This window comes from Mesoplodon mirus (genome assembly GCF_964341445.2).
Source record: "Mesoplodon mirus genome assembly, chromosome: 4".
NCBI classification, from domain to species: domain Eukaryota; kingdom Metazoa; phylum Chordata; class Mammalia; order Artiodactyla; family Ziphiidae; genus Mesoplodon; species Mesoplodon mirus.
The window spans coordinates 128736990-128756284 of NC_138979.1; the positions used below are offsets into that span (position 1 = coordinate 128736990).

The following is a 19295-nucleotide window of genomic DNA, read 5'->3' on the forward strand; positions in this document are numbered from 1 at the left end:
CAGCAATTGTAGAGAAGACTATTAGCTATGCAATGACAAAATGTAAGATAGGCATTTACACTGAAGAATCAAATTCAAAGAATGCCAGGAAAGCAACAAAAAGATGTTGGTCTTAAATGGTCAGAAGAAACTAAAAGAGCAATGTTCAAATGCCTTGATCATCTTCACCATAAATGGACATTTGTTCTAAATCAATGGATCAAATAATGTCAATGTTCACCAGCACTGAGCCATTTGCTCTCCTTTTTGCAAAAGAAAAATTTTGGAGGGTTTTACCAAATGTAATAGGAATTTATCTTGAATTTTCTGGTTTATATATTTTAGTGGAATTTTTTTAGACCAAGAAGCTTTTTGAAAGCCACTAAAATAAATCCTAAAAAAAGTTTTAAGAATTTAGGAATTTATTGTGAAATGGAATTTTTATGAATCTCTATCAAACTTATCTTTGTTTTCCTATTCGTGTATCTGTTGCTTTAAATGAAAAAAAAAACTTTTGAAATTAATAAAAAGTGTTCTTCAATCAACTATGAACAAAGAATGACCAACCTGGCTATACTCTGTAGAGCATGGGTACATGAAAAGACCAATTTTTATAAAGTTTTAAGACACATTTGCAGAAGGTTCAAAAATAGTACATGTAATATTGTTTATTATAGTAAAAGACCAATAAGTATATTTTTCCATTTTCACAAAATTCACTAAAAAATATTAATCCATTATTTCTTCCTTTTTGTGTTTCTTATTTACCATGCTTTCCCATTTGCCATGCTGCCTTTTTTTTTAAAACATCTTTATTAGAGTATAACTGCTTTACAATGGTGTGTTAGTTTCTGCTTTGTAACAAAGTGAATCAGCTATACATATACATATACATATATCCCCATATCTCTTCTCTCTTGCATCTCCCTCCCTCCCACTCTCCCTATCCCACCCCTCTAGGTGGTCACAAAGCACCAAGCTGATCTCCCTGTCATGCTGCCTTCTTAATCTTTCTTGCCTTCTCTTGACTGATCAAATTACTTTTATTCCTTCTTTTCCCCTACTGTTTGGAAGTTACACATTCTGGTTTAAAAAGTATGTATCCTGGTTTTATCTTTGTTACCCTTAACTTTTAAAAATACATAGCTAATTTTATGTTGATCTAACAAAGCCTAAAGTTAATATTTCTATCCACCTTCCAAATGCTTTAGATGCATTACTATATATTTTTTCTATGTTTACTTAAGCTAAAAAAATCCTTAATATTCCAGGATCACATCTTCAATCAAATAATTGGGCTTTATTTCAGTATAAGCCATAGATAGGGATGGGAGAGAAAAAAATCTGATTTAGTAATGTAACTTCACTATTACATACTTGGTATTACATACCTATTATTATAGTCACCAGATAATACATTAAACTTAGACCAGCTTTTGTTTCAATATATTAAACAAAGAAGATAGAATGAACATAAGGAGACTATTAATTTCATAAAGTAAACTACTAAAAAGCAAACAAGAAACAGAAATATCTCTAGAATTACTTGATAAAATGCTCAAGATGAATACAAATTGAGCACATAAGAGTACAAGGTGGGGGCTTCCCTGGTGGCGCAGTGGTTGAGAGTCTGCCTGCCGATGCAGGGGACACGGGTTCGTGCCCCGGTTCGGGAAGATCCCACATGCCGGGGAGCGGCTGGGCCCGTGAGCCATGGCCGCTGAGCCTGCACGTCCGGAGCCTGTGCTCCGCAACGGGAGAGGCCATGGCAGTGAGAGGCCCGCGTACCGCAAAAAAAAAAAAAAAAAGAGTACAAGATGTATGCATGTACATCGGAAACAGGAAAGATATAAAATGTAAAGCTAGACATTAGAAAACAAATAATCCTAATTTGTCAGTATTGTTTGAAAAATAACTGAAAAAATATGTTCATCTTTTTAAAAGCCAAGTGCAATAAGCCACAGCATTTAGTTTGTAACAGCCAATGAAGAATGCATTTGCTCTTGTCACTATATTGACCCCAAACATCACACCTAAGACTAATGCTTAGGTAGAACTAGAGACCACTCTCCAGCACTATCTTTCCAATTGCATCCTTTGTACTGTTTCTAGGAGAGAGCTATGGATTTGATGTGTAGTATACAATGTTACCAGGTCAAAGTGTTTGGATTTCATTATGAGGGCAGAGGGGATGACATAATCATATCCACGTTTCAGTGAATTGAAGAGAAAGATGGAGAAAAAGAGACTGGGGAAAGCAGACTGGTTAGAAGGCTATTTCAACAAACCAGGTGAGATATGATGAAGGTAGAATAGCAGTAAGATGGAGAACAGTAAACAGATTAGGGAGATATTACAGAGATAGAATTGGTATAATTTGGTTACTAAAGATGTTGAGGAGAGTAAGAGTTGAAAATGATTCCTTAGTTTCTGGTCTGGACTGGAAAACAAGCACATTCCTTAGATGCAGTCTGGGCTAGGGAATATGAGAGGGAAGTTTATCAAGTGGAGAACTGGATAGAGAAAGTATCAGATCATTTTTGGAATCAGCCAATAAAAGCATAAATTTATTCTGTTACAACAAAATATAAGTGTGCATAGATGAGATCTAAAGTCATTTTTAGAGATAAAGCCACTAGGGGTAAGTAGGTTGAAGAATGAATTCCCTAATAGTTCTGGACACACCAAAGCTTCTCAGTGCTGCTAGTGATTTAGCAAATATTCGTTATCCACTCTAAGTTCGTTAAAAGGGTTAAACTTTCTTCCTTCAAGTCTATTTAAATAGCTAGCAATTTAGGAATAGCTAAATTATACACAAAAATTATCCAGGGTGACTTCTTTCAAATGGTAAGCTAAAAGGGTATGATGATATATTTGTTCATCCTTAACCCTTAAATACAGAGATACTTTAGTACCTTCGGCTGTAACTGATTTAGAAGTAGAGGAGAGTTTAGGAGTAAGTAGCAGCTCATCACTCAAGAGAAGAAAAAACAATGCATTCTTAAAGGATATAAGTTAAGGGGCCAGGCAAGCTAAACATGTATCATCATCACAGGGATTTTCCTCAGTTCCTTATAGCAAAAACAAATAACTATTTGGGAGATGAAAATGCTCTAAAATTGATTATGGTTATGGCTACACAACTCCATGAATATTCTAAAAACCACTGAGCTTTACACTTCAAATGGGTGAATTGTGTAATATGTGAATTAAACCTCAATAAAGCTTCTATTTTTTAAAATGAGTAACTTTTTAATCCACTAATATCAGGTTTTATAAATGCTTTAATTTTACATTAGGCTTTTCAGGCTTACTAGGTTTCAAAATAAGCAGGAAAACAGAGAAAAAGTATATTTTATTGGTATTTAGACCTAGCACAGTTCAATTCAAATAAAATGGAACAGAGCAACTTATTTACTCTAACTGAATATAACATATAAACAAATTTTTTTTAATTTCTATTTTACCATCAAATGATAGTGTTCATGCAAGTACAATCATGACACTGTCCTTCTGGGCCCATGTCATAGCACCACCTTTTATTTGCAGTACTTGATGTAAATTTCATTGACAAACATATCTGGCTTTAGCAATGTAAACATTTGCTACAAGTAAACTTTAAAAGGTAAAAGTGAATGATACTAATGAATAAATCAAAATAGAACTGAGCATCACATGATAAAATTCAACAGAATATTAGATAATACTGTTTCAATAAGAACTACAACTTAATAAAGTTCACAAAATGGAAGCAAAAACCAAAAGTAGTGTGTAAACTCCCAAAATAGTTTAAAATACTGAAGGATATAATGTAAAATTTACCTCAGAAAAACAAAGGGAAACAACAAAACCATGCAGTGAATACCAAATTTGGTTTAGAAGTTACAGAAGTCCTTTTACTGCAAAGCCTTTCTAAAATGTACTGTGCCAAACTGTTTATTTTCTATCTCCCTTTATAAAAAAAATTATCACTTTTAATCACATAGTTGAGTACTTTGTGGGAATTTCACATATGTTGTCAACTGTGGAATTGTTACCCAAAAAAACTTTCATCTCTAAACTATTTTTTCAAATGACCAAAAACATTAAATTATCTTCATGAAAATTACCATATATAAGTTCAAATAATTCCTAAACAAATCATCATAAAAATATTAACAGAGTAAATACAGAAATAGTGTATACGTAAGTGCTGAAAATCACAGAAAAATATTCAATGAATAGGCAAAAATTCTCACATTTATCATTACTGTTGATGATTTTGTTTACTTTTTGGTTAAAATTAAAAAACAAGTTTTCAAAAGGTCAAGAATATTCAGTGCCACTTTGAATTTGTCTGCAACATACAAATGAGTTATATCTCTATAGTACAAGGCAGACTCTATTTTTACTTTTTAACATAAGTTATAAAGACCTCAAATTTCTAAAACCAGTTATAATACTGTGGCAAGCAAAACAAATTTGTTCTTATTGCTCTTATATTCTAGCTTAATCTACAAACATGAACATTTTTCCATTTGTTGTCTCAAACCATACTAATACAAAAAGAGTCTAGAGAGATCTCTCTCTTGGTTTCCATAGATTAACTGAAAAAAAGGGGAAAAAAAGAAATTGAAATATTATTTCATCTTCTTAAGTGTTCTTAATATGTTTAGCACATCAAGCAGCACTTGACACAGCAAGTTTCTTTAAGTGATCCATAAACACTTGTAAACTAACATCATCTGTGAGAATAGGTGCTCCAGACTCCTAGAGGAAAAGAAAGATATTTTCTATGATTAAAACATAGGAGATACCTTAAAGTGTATAAGCAAATGTGTAAAAATATAGACAAGGAAATCATTTTAAGCAGAATAATGTCTATGCTCCCTGTTGTATAATAAAGAATCTGCTGGCCTTTGTCCCAGATTCCTGTCCCAGACTCCTGAGAGGGAAACTACATCCTTAGGATTTCCTGATAGTAGTATCTGTTATTCATGAGCCTCTCAGATCACACCTGAGTTTATGCTATGAGATGAGATGACTCAGGATAGGGACCAGTCACCAGAAAGATCAACCATGTAATTAGATGCCTGGGCTTTAAGAGAGCCTGACCTCCAGGGAGGAAGAGATGCAGGGCTAGATATTCAATCAATCATGCCTAAGAGAAACAAAAGCAAAAACAATAAAACCACTGGATACCAAAGCCCAGCGGAGCTTCCTGTTTGAGGAATACATCAAACAGGGGTTATGGGAACCCACCCCCCACCCACTCTACCCACCCACTGCCCACCCCAGCACCCTCCCTTTCTCACCACCACCCCACACACACGGATTTGTAGCCAGTTGGTCAGAAGTGTGGGTAACCTGGGATTCGACTTTCGGCTGGCATCTGAAGTGGGGGCAGTCTCGTGGACCATGTCCTTTAACTTCTGGAGTCTGCACTAACCCCATGTGGTCAGAGTCAGATTTGTACCGCAGTTTACCAATTGGCCTTACAATAGCTCCATACCCAACTTAATCTTTAAAGTAGTAAAGTGTTCATTTGTCTTGAATGTATTGGTGTTTTTATCATTACTAAGAAATGTCTCCCTTATTGCTGCCTGTTTACTAAAATAAAATTCCACTCACACATTTTAGCAGAACCACCAGATGGAAGGAAGAGAATTTATATCATTTTTAAATAAACTATACTTATATATTTTCATTCAATTAATTTTAATTGATTTCTGTGGGTTCCAAGTAATTAACAAGGGTTAGGGAAAATTCCTAACTTCTATTTTAATAAAAACTGTGTTGATTACCTTAGTAATCCAATCCACTAATAACGAAATTTTATTGTAGCAAGAAACTTTTTCTAGAATATTTTATATCTGGATTTTTAAAGTTTTCACCTGATATCCAGTTTCTTATTTACCAGTATATATAAAATATCTAAAACAAGGAAATTAAGTAATTTTCAGAGGATATCAGCAAGTTAGTGGCAAATATGAGCTCTGACTTTATAGCTCTTGTGGTTCTAGGCTGGCATAGCCACAGATATGCCATAACCTCTCCTGAATAATGGAAAATCAATTTTATTATGTGTTTTCATATGTGAATTTATAAGAACTTGAAAAACTTGATAATGAAGGGAGACAACAGCACAGGAATTAAGAGCTCAGAGTTTGGAGCCTGACTGCCGAGCTCACATCCTGGCTCTGCCACTTACTTAACCTCTCTGAGTCTTAGTTTCCTCATTTGTAAAATACAGATAATAACAGAATCTATTTCACATGGTTGTTGTAATGATTAAATGAGTTAAACTTTGTAAAGCAAATAGAACAATACCTGACACACACAGTAGGCATATAACATTATTATTATTATACCTGAATTTTTTCCATTTTACACATTTTCCACCTCAATTCACCCAATCCCAGATCTATTTCTCCTGGTCAAGACAAAATATATATGCATTTTCTAATTCATATACTGTGATCTTATTTGAAGTGATTAATACTAATGCTCAACTCAATCTTATCAAAAATTTGCAGTTGATTGACCTCAATTTTACAACTGCACTCTTTTTCTCTTTAAAATATATCCAGGGGCCTCCCTGGTGGCGCAGTGGTTGAGAGTCCGCCTGCCGATGCAGGGGATACGGGTTCGTGCCCCGGTCTGGGAGGATCCCATATGCCGCGGAGCGGCTGGGCCCGTGAGCCATGGCCGCTGGGCCTGCGCATCCGGAGCCTGTGCTCCGCAACGGGGGAGGCCACAACAGTGAGAGGCCCGCATACCGCAAAAAAAAAAAATAAATAAAATAAAATAAAATAAAATAAAATATATCCAGGATTAAGCAAAAAGTTCCAAGGTTTGTATCATTTAGTATATGAAGCACTATAGCAACAGAGACCTCCAGCACCCTGTCACAGAAGCAGTGTTGCAGTGGTGCCCTCTTCAGGCCATTCGTGGATAATACTTACACTGGGTACTTGATTTCTGACAAAAAGAAAACTAAGGTATTAAATTCCATAATTTTTAGTAAAATGCTTGGCTACCATGTTAACTCCCTAAATTTCAATCATCAATTTAGCTTAATGGTTAAAAATTCTGATTCTGGGGTTAGAATGACCTAGGTTCAAATCCAGACCCTGTCACAATTTAGCTGTGTGATTTGAGGTAAGTTAACTTAACCTATATAAGCCTCAATTTCCTCTTCTGAAAAATAGGATTAATAGTACTCACCTCACAGGAGTGTTTTAACAAATAGAAGTGTATGAAAATCTTAGCATAATGACTAAAACACAGTACAGATTCAGCTTATTAGCTATTATTATCTATAAAAACATTAACATAATTTATCTTACAAAAATCATAGGTCAAAAAAGACCTTAGGGCTCTTGGTTTCTTTCTTACTTCTAATTAACATATTTATTTAATTTTGACATTTCAAACAGCATTACAGGAAAGGGATGTTTTCAAATTTAACAAAATATGAAGACTGAGAAACACTGATTTAAATATGTCAGACCAAAATTTCATTGTTTTTAGACACATGAACAAGTTTAATACAAATGAAAGATTTTTCAAATAGTTTGGAACCAATCTGAAAAAAAGAAATGGTCTAAGTAAAATCCTATAGAAATTTTTTTGTTTTGTTTTTGTAAGAATCTATTCATAAAAGATAGTACCAAATGTCAGCTTCCCCCAAAGGTGTAGCTGTAACTAATTCCTAAATTTTGCTAAATCAAATGCATTTCTGGGGGCCTTCCCTGGCAGTCCAATGGTTAAGACTTCGCACTTCCAATGCAGGGGGAGCAGGTTCGATCCCTGCTTGGGGAACTAAGACCCCACATGACGTGTGGTGCGGAGTGGCCAAAAAATTACAAAAATTTTTAAAGTGCACTCCTGGAAAAGATGATTATATTTTCTAAAATGCAATAATGAGAAGAAACCCAAACTGTCTTCAACTGCCTCTTTGAGGAAAACACTTTACAAAAAATCTAAGGAGAGACAGACCTGACAACAATGTAATTAAAACCACCATATAGTATAAGGACATAATTTAACTTAATGACTGTAAATATTTAAACAACTATTTATCAAATCAATAAAAAGAATTCACTTAATAACAAGTAAGTACACTTAAGTTTCTCCAAAGGTGATGGCTTTCAAAATTGAGTGCTGAATAGATGAATGGGTGGATGGATAAACAAATGAGTGAATCAGATAAACAATATGCATGTTTATTCCTTTGCCTGGGATTTCCTTCTCCATCATATTCACCCAATGAAATAATCTCCGTCTTTCAGGGTCTGGCTTAAGTGTCAGAGCTCTTGTTTATGTCTCTAATGCCCCTACTTCCAGGCAGTAATAATTAAACTTCAGTTTAAAATAGGTTTTCTTTCCTATCTTAAATATCTTTAGAGAGACTTTTTTTCCAGTGATAACAAGGAAAACTAATAACAAATATTTACTGAGTATTACTGGGCATATCAAGTATGTGTCATCAAACTCTATAACAGACAAGGAAGGGAAGGCATAGGAAGTTTAGTAACCTGCAGAGTTTTCAATTACCAGCCCAGAATGATGCCTCTCCATGTTTAACAGCTCAACAAGTTCTTTACTTTATATGTCTTCCATCTACCTCTCCATGTTGTAATTTAAACCTCCCAAAACAAGGAACAAGCCATTATTTCCATGAACTAAACCATGCTTTTTTAATGCAGAAATTCAGCCACAAAGAGATAGGTTTTATTTGGTCTTCATAATGTGAGCTCACAACATTTTGTTAATTGAATTATGTGTATGGCAACAATCATCTGGAGGGGAGGAACACTACCCTCTTTAGAAAAGGATTTGTGTACCCTCCCCACAAACCCTAGTCTGCCATAGCCCGCTGCCCCCAGGTATTGCTTTTTGACACTGAGAGTCAAGTTTTCTTATATGCAGCCAGCTTCACTCATTTGTTCACCTGGTCCCTAGGGGCATGTGATATGTGACCCCTGACAAGTACTATTTTAAAGTATTCTTCAATCCTTTAACCTCCCCTTCATATTGATTATTCACCATTTCCATTAACTCTATTTATGGTGCTACTTTTCTATATTCTTGTAATTTTCTTTTCTTAAGTAAGTTCTTCTTAAGTTGTGGGATCCAGAACCAAAACCAATACTCAGTTAACTAGAGTTAAGTATAATGGAAAGGCTGATTCATGGTACATCCTGTACTCCAAACTTCCACATCACAGTACTATTTGGCTTTTTGTTCCCCCAGCAACTGGAAGAGGGTGAGGGGTGATATTGAGAGTCTATACGTATATGTATTATATGGGCACAAATTTTTCTCACATGTGCTATGTGTAACCTTTGAACGCCTTCCAAGAGTAAGTTCCTTTCTTTGCTATAAAAAACTCCTCACTTTTCAGGACTTTTAGACTGTGAATTCAATTTATTTATCTATATCACGAAAGCTTCTTAACTCCTAAAGCATCTCTCTGTTCTCCTGTCCAGATCTATTATAGTCAATATATGCTATGTTTAAGGTACTGTGGAAAGTCAAAGATGAAAATGACACAGTTATCACCCTTAAGTCATTTATAATCTAACAGGAGAAATAAGTGCCATCAGAAATAGATGGAAAAAAAGGGGGCGGGGATTACACAATATCCAGTCATGCAATCACAGAAAAGGTTTCATGGAGTCAGTAAACTTTGCACTGAGCCTTGAGGAATGGCTATGATGTGTTACAAGTGGTGATAGGGACAAGTCACATGCTCAGTGTATTCAGAGTGGAGTAAGAAGTCCAGTTTGGCTAAAAAGACTAAAGAGTAGCTACAAGTGGACAAAGCTATTTGAAGCATACCATAAAGGACCCTGAATAGCAATATAGAACTTCTATGTAACTTAGTAGGGGGTTATTAAAGATATCTAGGCAGTGCTTTGACTTAGAATGGCTTTAGGGAGACCACTCTGGCCAGTGCCAAAATGGAGGAAAAGGTTGAAGCACCAAGAGCAGGTAATTCCAACAGTCTATGTGAATAGTAACAAGGGCTTGACTTCGATTAGTGACAAGGAAAGGAGGGAATGGACAGGGAAAATAAGTCAGTAATTAGGGGCAGAAGAGAGAAGATGTAAATGACTAAAGTTCCAAGCCTTGGGAATTGAGATAACAGTGGGGCCCTCTATAAAAATAGGAAAGTCAGTCAGTACAAGATAGTGTGAAAGAGTTCAAGTTGGGGCATGCTACTTATGAAATGTCTACAGAAAACTCTAGTGCTGTGCAGCAGGCAGTTATAGAAATTCCAGTCTATAGGTCACTGTGAAGCCAAACCAAAGATGGAGATTTACAAGTTAGCCTCAGATGAAAGATGAAGCCATAGGAGTGGATACAATCACCCAGAGAAACAGTGAATATACAGAATTCAAGGCAAACTTTTGAGGCACCTCTATATTCAAAGGAAAAGGGCCTTAATCCCAATTACTGCTTCGTTTCTCTTCTAACCAGCCTGGACCCCATAGTCATTTATCTAACATCACTCTCAATTATTCTACTCCCTTTGCTGTGTCCACCTTTCTTATCTCCAGTCCTAAATTAGCCCCAATGCAATGTCTGAATTACAAAGCACGGCTAGAGAACATTACAGAAGCATGCTCAAGAAACTGTTAGTAAATAAAATGGACCCTCACCATGCTGTAAAAGTCTTTTATTCATCTTCTGTTGCTTTCTTATATTCCCTATATCTGTTTTTAATCTTTTCTATTTTCTAGTCCTTAACCCCAGCATTTCTCTCTCTTAGCAAATAATCTTTTACTGAAAAGAAACAGGCTTATCCAGTGTGTTTTCTCTCCACCTCAAAATCTTTCTCTGTCTTCACCCTTCTTCTCATGCTTTGCTTTTGCAGAAAGAAATGTCCTGCCTCCTTACCAATGCTTAACCAACATACAATGCGTGTGATCACACTGTCTCCTTTTGAGCATCTTAAACATCTATACACTGTTCTTTTGTGTCTCCCCTACATTAGCTCCTTACACTTGGTCCACAAATAAATTCTGTGCCCTTACTCTAATACAATCATCCTACTCTTCACTCAGGCTAAATTTGCAAAAGAATCATTTACACACACACACACACACACACACACATACACAAAGAATCATTTACACTTATGACCTCCACTTCTTTACCACCTACTAATTCCTTACAATCTATCTGCTACTCAACCACTATATTAAAACTGCTTACCAAGGGCCAAAAATAACCTCCTAGTCATCAAATCAAGTGTCTGCAGCACCTCAATATTTGCTACTCCCTTCTTCTTCCTTCTATAACGTCCTCCCTCATCATTTAGGATGTAGTATTCTTCTAATTTTCCTTTCACTTCTCTGATTATTTATAAAATATTCCTACCACTTGTACTTTCTCAAGGTTTTATCTCATCCTTGCTTTGCCTCTCTATTCTTTCCTTGGACAAGAATCCACTGTGATGACTTTAAGTATCACTTGTCTATGAATCCTTGCCCTGATCACCAAACCCAAATTCTCAACAATCTGCTCAATTTGGGCATCTAGATGGTATCTCAAACTCAAAGTCTAAACCCAAACATTTTCAGGAATTCCCTGGTGGTCCAGTGGTTAGGACTCTGCGCTCTCACTGCCAAGGGACAGGATTCAATCCCTGGTCAGGGAACTAAGATCCCACAAACAATGTGGCAAAAAAATAAAATAAAACAAAAAATAAAAAATAAATAAAATCAAACATTTTCTTTCCACCCTCCCACTTACTGGCACATGTTCTCCTCAGTTACCCAGGCTCAAAACCCCATATTACCTTGTTCTCCCTCAACTATTTATTTTTCAGAAATTCAAACCTAGAGAAAAGTACAATGAACAAACACCCACATACTCTAAACGTAAAATCACCGATTAACATTTGCCACATTTTCTTTATGTTTATATGTATTTTTCCTTTTCTTTTTCTTCTTGTTAAATAATTTCTGCAAGTTGAAGACATCATGATATTTTACCCCCAAACACTTCAGGATATATCTCTCAAGATCAAGGACAATCTCCTACATAACCACAACACCATTATCACACTCAAGAAATTTAATAATATTATACTAGTATCTGACATATAGTCCACATTCAAATATCACAAATCATCCCGATTATGTTCTTTATAAGCTGTTCACTCTCTCTAATCCAGAATTCAGTCAGAATTCACATTTTGCATACAGCTGTCTTGTCCTAGAGTAAGTTTTCCTTTCCTGCAACTTCTAATCAAGTCTCACTGAGTCTACTTTTGAAATATCGCTCAAATCTACTCTTTTTCACCATCTCGTCTTCTTTCTCTCTCACTTGGATTACTTCGATAGATACAGTTTCAACCTACACACTGCTCCCAATTAATCTTAAGATTTGACTGTATTATCTAAGACTCAAATTTGCCCCTCTGTCCAAAAATCTTCAATAACATTCCATTACTTACCAAATAAAGACTCAGCTCCTCAGTCCTCAGCCTGGCATTCAAGAGCCTCCACAATTTGGCTGCACAATATATTGCCACTTTATAGTTCTACTATTCATCCCTACGTGTACCCTTTACCTTACTCCATACTGTCTTCTACCTAGGATTCCCTTCCTCATACAATTTCTACTTACTGGATTAATAACCACTCTAAAAGGAAATGTCTCTTTTTCTGAGCTCTATTCTGACACCCTCTCCTGCTGCCACCATGTGACCTCTTCCACTCCTCCTCATCTATCCCCCTGTAATACTATAAATCTTCCTAAAAGCACATAGCCCACTCTGCCTTGTACTTTAACTACTTAGGTATGTATTTTATTTCTAATACTAGACTACAAGCTCTTCAAAGGCAGGGATGATCACTGTGGATCTTAAAGTACCAATATAGAGTCATGAAGATTGGAACACTTGATAAATGTTGATATATTGTATCAAGAGGTAGGACTTCCACCAAATTAAAATATATTAATAATGATTTCCAGGTTTCCAGCCTCTCCCGCTCAACCACAATCCCTGACCACTCCCAGCTTACTGTGGCCTTTTATGGTGCATAGCCTAGCATTAACCTTGAATCATCACCTCCTATCTCATATTATACATTTTATTGCTTTTTGTCTCAAGGGTAAAGTGTTAAGCTTGAAATATGAAGGGGTTCTATCTATTTGATATAATCACTTTTTTATTTTCTGTGGTGCCACCAAATGCTAATTCTATTTTTGACTCCTATTTTTTTATTACTTTTCCAACAGAAATTACCAAATACATAGGAAAAAATGTAGCTTTCACTAAAATAACAAACTATAATAACACAAAGAAATAATTTCCAACATCTGCTATTTACACTTACCTGTCCCCAGGCATACATATTATTATGAGTCTGTGAAGGGTTGACTTTCGAAAGCAGGAAACGTGCCTTAAAAGCAAAGAAGAAATAACATTATCCATCAAAAATAGATCTGGTCAATATAGGTTAAACAAATGTATTATACCATCTAAACTAAATTTTATTTAATATGTTTTGGTCAAATTAACTTTATTAAAATGCAACTTTAAAAAAATGAACTAAATTTTGAAATAGGCCACTATATGTTACACATAAATAATAAATGTAACCTCTTCTCACCAAATCATACATACATAATAACATTCATAGTAACAAATACAAATTGTTGAGTCCAAAACTCAGCATATAAAGATTATGTCTGCAACAATTATGACAAGGTTACTGTGACATTTACCAAATACCTGGTCTGAAACGTCATCAGAGGTTGGAAGTCCCCAAAAATGATAAAAATAAAAACCATGAAAACCTATACATGTTCTTTTACTTTAAACAATGACTCTCAAACTTTTTAAAACTGTAGGCTATTCCATGAGAGCACTTACCCAACATTTTACCCATCTATCCACTATGCCTTATCATCATTAAATAATAACCAGAATAAAAGAGGAAGACAGCACTACATGCGGTGAAACATCAATGAGAGAACCAGTCATAAATTATTATTACATGTTGGAAGAAGAAGGACAGTCCTGTCTTTTGAAATTTAGTACCATATAAAATCTTTTTCTACTCTAAAAGTAGAAACACAAGAGCACTGGCTCAAGAGTCAGAACATCTGGATTCAAATCCCAGTTCCTCCATTTACTATGTTTCCTTGGTCACAAGTATCCTAAGTCTCAGTTTTATTATCTGTAAAATGGAGGTAACAATAGGACTGCTATGAGAATCAAATGAGAGAAGGTATGTAAAGTGCTAACTATCAGCTTTGCAAATTCTCAATACAGGGTAGCTTCTATTATAGTAAAACCCTAATAATAATTGCTATCATTTCTGAATAATAGTTACTGATATTTATTACCTACTATGTAATACTGTGCTAGGCACTAGGGATACATTAATAAACAAAGCAACATCTGTGCTTTTAAGGAACAAGTGAAACAAACTTATAATAATCTATAATTAATTTATATAACTCTAATAAGAATTACAAGGGAGCAGTAAAAGTGTTTTAAGAGTGTATGTTAAGGGGTCCTAACTGAGTCTTCTGTAAGGTCCAAAAGGGCTATGTGTACATGTATCTTACTTAATCCTCATAATTCTAAAAATTACACACCTTTTTACAATGCCATAATGCTTTCCTATTATATTTCCTAGAAAATTGAAATTATAGAATGAGGAAAACAGAAAAACATTATGTTGCCACAAACTTCATATTCATAGACTTTACCAGTAAGTAAACAGATTTAAGAAAAGTACACTAAATTATTTCCCAAGTTGTTCTTATCTTCTTGCTCAACTAAAGCTTGCATACCACCATAATGCCATCCTGGCTCTTTACTAGAGCTGGGCTGGAGGAAGAAGATGGGATAAACCACCAGCTTTAGACAGCTAGTCAATAATCTTACTGCTCTGCTCTCAAAGCTAAAGCAAAAAGCAAGCATACCTTTCCCTGGAAACCATCTGCCCATCTCCTTCCTTTTTCATGTGCCTGGTGAAGCAGTCTATTCAAATTAACGTCAGAAGGCAAGTAGGATCAACTCGTAAAACCAGCAACAAACAAACACGCAAACAAATTAACAGTACTTACCTGACTGCCCCCATGTTCAGTGTCAATGTATCTCGGCATTGGAAATCTGGAGTGAAGGATCTCCTGTGCATCATCCACTGGGGCTTGCAGAAGGTGGCGGAAATTTTCATATTCTGGCATGTCCTGGTATCCCGACTTACGCCACTGAGCTATAGTCTAATTTTACAACAGTTAAAAAATTATGACTTTTTTTCTTGCCTAACCAAAAACTTTTAAGAGAAGATTTTTTTTCAAATGAAGCAATCTTCAGAAAATAAGAAAATTATAGAACATTATCCTATTTATTTTTTTAAGTTACAAATTTTTTTAAGTTACAAATACTAATTTCAGTATTCTTGAGTAAACAGATGCAAAATTAGGATATTTCTTCTCCTTTAAAAGTAGAAAGAAATAATAATTCAGCCAGAAAAATTGTAAAACACTATACTTATCATATTAATGTTAGCTAAAAGCTATCTACCTAAGTTTATGATAAATAAGAGGGATTTTTACTACAGAAGATTTCCTAGAGACTTCAAAATTAATGACCTACTATTATGAAGTCTGTACCAATGGAGTTACATTCTCCCAAAATACATAAACATAAAAACTTTAATAATAATAGCAATAATATTATAAAAATAATATACCTGTAAAAGAACATTGAATCAATTCTTTTATTAAGGAAAATGACTCCAAAAACCATGTAATTAAATCATCCACAAATTTAAACCTGGCTTGATTTCTAAGTTAACTGAATCAATCAATGTATACTCTATATTGCTTTATATCTCCGTATTTAACAGAGGAACAGTCATCTGCATTTCTGATTTCTCATTTAAGCACATTAATGAGCTATTTGAAGAAACAAAAGTACAAAAAGACAAAAGATATAAGCAAAAAACCTAGCTCTGTCATATCATAGGCATTATTCTTAAAAGGTAAACAGCACTAGTAACTGGTATCAATTAAAAATAATAATCAATAGGTCTTTAAAAGTCCTGGATAATATCACTTAAAGTAATATTTTGAATAAGGTCTTCACCATTACAGTACAAATCTAAAATCATTTACAATTAAAACACTAGAAAAATATATCTGCTGAAGTTACTAGAATACTAGACTATAAGCTTGAGTGTAGGTTTGTGAGAAAAAGAGATCTGTATTTCTCAAAGAATCTAGATTTCAGTGCTTTCTTATACAGAGGAAGCACTTAAATACTGGCTGAATGAATAAATACAGGAATGAACAGAGTTATGCTAAATACCTAGATTAAAGTTTAACTGATACTCAGATATTCTGCTCTTTTCATTTACCATTCCAATTAAGTGAAGTTATAAATTTTAATTAATTTGTGCTTTAAATGAGTTTTTAAGATCAAGTGAAATATTTTTTTAAATACTTCATGTGGAATACTTTTTAAATGGTTACATGAAATAATGAAAAGGAAAGCCTTCCTACTGACAAAGGCTGACTTTTCCCCTCTCAATGTCTTCAGGTAAAACCCAAAAGTATGATATGCTAACTAACACTCTTACTTTCACAACTATGCTTTGTATAAAATCCATTTCTCCAATTATGTGTGGACAAACAGACAAAATAACCACAGATGGGTCAATTGCAAATTAAGTCTAAAAACTTGTAGAAGGAAGAATCACATTTTACACGTATCTTATAAAAGTGGAAATAAAGCTTATCATAGAGGAAACACTAGTCATATAGTAAAGGGGGGAAAGCTTCTATGAATGAAAAGACTTTACTGAACCTACGTGCTTAGCTTTAAATGCTATGGACTCTTACCTCACCATGATAAATCAAAATCTGGAAAAATGTGTCCATGAGGAGAATACGATCTGCAAGAATGCTGCTGCTATCAAGAAGAACCGGCTGACACGAAGAAAACAATGAAAGAGGAAGCAGGAAAAAATAATTAAAAACATAAAATCAATCTTTCTAGGATATTTTAAATTTTTTAATTTATTACCTTATTACATAAAACGTCTTGGTATTATGAATTCTCAAAGTATATTTCAATTTTACTTTCTGAGGAATCTCTAAACTGAAGTAACAATTGAAAAATAGAGTCCAGTCAAGAGGAAAGAGTCCTAACTGATGGTGGCACCACTGAGTGAGAGGGGAAAGGCTTGGGAAAGAACAAATTTGGAGATGGAAAAATAGTACTGAATATGAAATAGAAGGAAGTGGCCTCAACTTGGGTATCACATGCATAAAGATGGTAATTAAAGCTATATGGTGAGACTGCACCACTTAGAGAAAGGGAAGCTAGAGAAGAAGTCAGAGATTGAGCCCGGAGCAGGCCAACACTTAGAGGTCGGAAAGGGGGAAGCCAGCAGGGAGAGACTGAGAAGGAACAGGCAGTGAGGAGGAGGAAAACCAGTAGGTGTTGTAGGTGTCAGAGAAGCCTAGAGTAAAAGGTATTCAAGGAGAATCCTCAAGGTAAATATTGTTGAGAGTTCCGGCAAGATGAAGGCTTTGGTGACCTTGATAAGAGTTGTTTCAGTATAATTTGGGGACAAGAGGAGTTCCCTGGTGGCCTAGTGGTTAGCATCCTGAACTTTCACTGCTGTGGCCTGGGTTCAATCCCTGGCCAGGAAACTGAGATCCCACAAGCTGCACGGCGCGGCCAAATAAAAAAAATAAAAAATAAAAAAATTAGGGACAAGACTTTGACTAATATAGGTTGAGAAGAGAATGTGACGTGGGAACATATAGACAAGTAACTTTCTGCATTTAGCTGTGATGGGGACCAGAGAAATGTGGTGGCAATTAGAGAAAATGTGAAGTCCAGGGGCTTTTTGTTTAAAATGAGCAATATTAAGGTTTCTATGTTAATGAGAATGATCCTGATGAGAGAAAGGGATGATGCAGAAGAGAAGGAGGATAACTTCAAAAGCAAAGTCTTAACAAAGGAAGCTAATGGGATTCATGGATTAAACAGAGAGTTTGAAATTTGATAGGAGTAGGCAGTGGGATTCCAATTTTCTTCTAAACAGTTTTCTATATTTTCCGGATGTCTACAACTTACATACATTACTATGATAATAAGAAAAAAAGTTACTTCTAAAACTTTTTTCCTGATTCAAAGAACTACAAGACCAAATATAGACCAACATATTAAAAATGCATTTTCTAGAAAAGTAAAAACTATGACAAATTACTTAAAAAATTATATTAACAAAATATGGGCTTCCCTGGTGGCGCAGTGGTTGAGAGTCCGCCTGCCGATGCAGGGGACACGGGTTCGTGCCCCGATCCCGGAAGATCCCACATGCCGCGGAGCGGCTGGGCCCGCGAGCCATGGCCGCGGAGCCTGTGTGTCCGGAGCCTGTGCTCCACAGCGGGAGAGGCCACAGCAGTGGGAGGCCCGCGTACAGCAAAAAAAAAAAAAAAAAAAAAAAAAAAAAAAAAAAAAAAAAAAAAAAAAAAAATTATAGTAACAAAATACAACATTTTAGGAGACTTCCTTGGTGGCGCAGTGGTTAAGAATCCACCTGCCAATGCAGGGGACACAGGCTCGAGCCCTGGTCTGGGAAGATCCCACATGCCACGGGAACAACTAAACCCATGTGCCACAACTACTGAGCCTGTGCTCTAGAGCCCTTGAGCCACAACTACTAAGTCTGAGTGCCACAACTATTGAAGCCCAGGTGCCTAGAGCCCGTGCTCCGCAACAAGAGAAGCCACGGCAATGAGAAGCCTGCGCACCACAATGAAGAGTAGCCCCCGCTCGCCACAACTAGAGAAAGCCTGGGTGCAGCAACAAAGACCCAACGCAGCCAAAAACAAATAAATAAAAAATAAATAAATAAAATTTTTAAAAATACAACATTTTACCCACTATTTTTTATAAAACAGTGAATAAAGGCCTCATTAGAGATCATTAATCAGTAGATATTATAAATATTCTCTTTATGATAACCCTTCCTAAAGTATTATTTTCAAATATAGTCACTACATACTTTTAAGTAGTGAAATAGATAATCTGAACCTTAGAACGGAAAAACTCTTTAATAATAGGTTAAAATAAGTGTGACAGTTTGCTAAGAAGGCAAAATGGATGATTTTATCACTTTTTAAGTATATCTTTATAATCAACTGTATCTTATGTTCCAAAAAGACTATAGGAGAATGAGACTGTATTAAAACAAGAAGTTCTATTTAGACAGAATGCCCTAATTGTCAGACAGTAAACTCTGGAATACAGTTTCTAGAATCATCACTACCTCTAGACATTG

The 19295-nt window shown here is 35.3% G+C and overlaps 1 protein-coding gene across 1 annotated transcript in view; it reads right to left on the reverse strand.

The window, feature by feature from the left end:
- Positions 1–3497: 3497 nt before the first annotated feature.
- The window catches only part of SEC23A (SEC23 homolog A, COPII coat complex component), a 62901-nt gene continuing 47103 nt past the window's right edge, over positions 3498–19295 (reverse strand). The window contains exons 17-20 of the mRNA XM_082617169.1: positions 16840–16926; positions 15061–15216; positions 13317–13382; positions 3498–4728 (exon numbers count right to left, since the gene is read on the reverse strand). Coding sequence (XP_082473295.1) covers positions 4639–4728; positions 13317–13382; positions 15061–15216; positions 16840–16926 — 399 coding nt within the window. The 3' untranslated portion in view covers positions 3498–4638. The remainder of the gene's footprint in view (positions 4729–13316; positions 13383–15060; positions 15217–16839; positions 16927–19295) is intronic.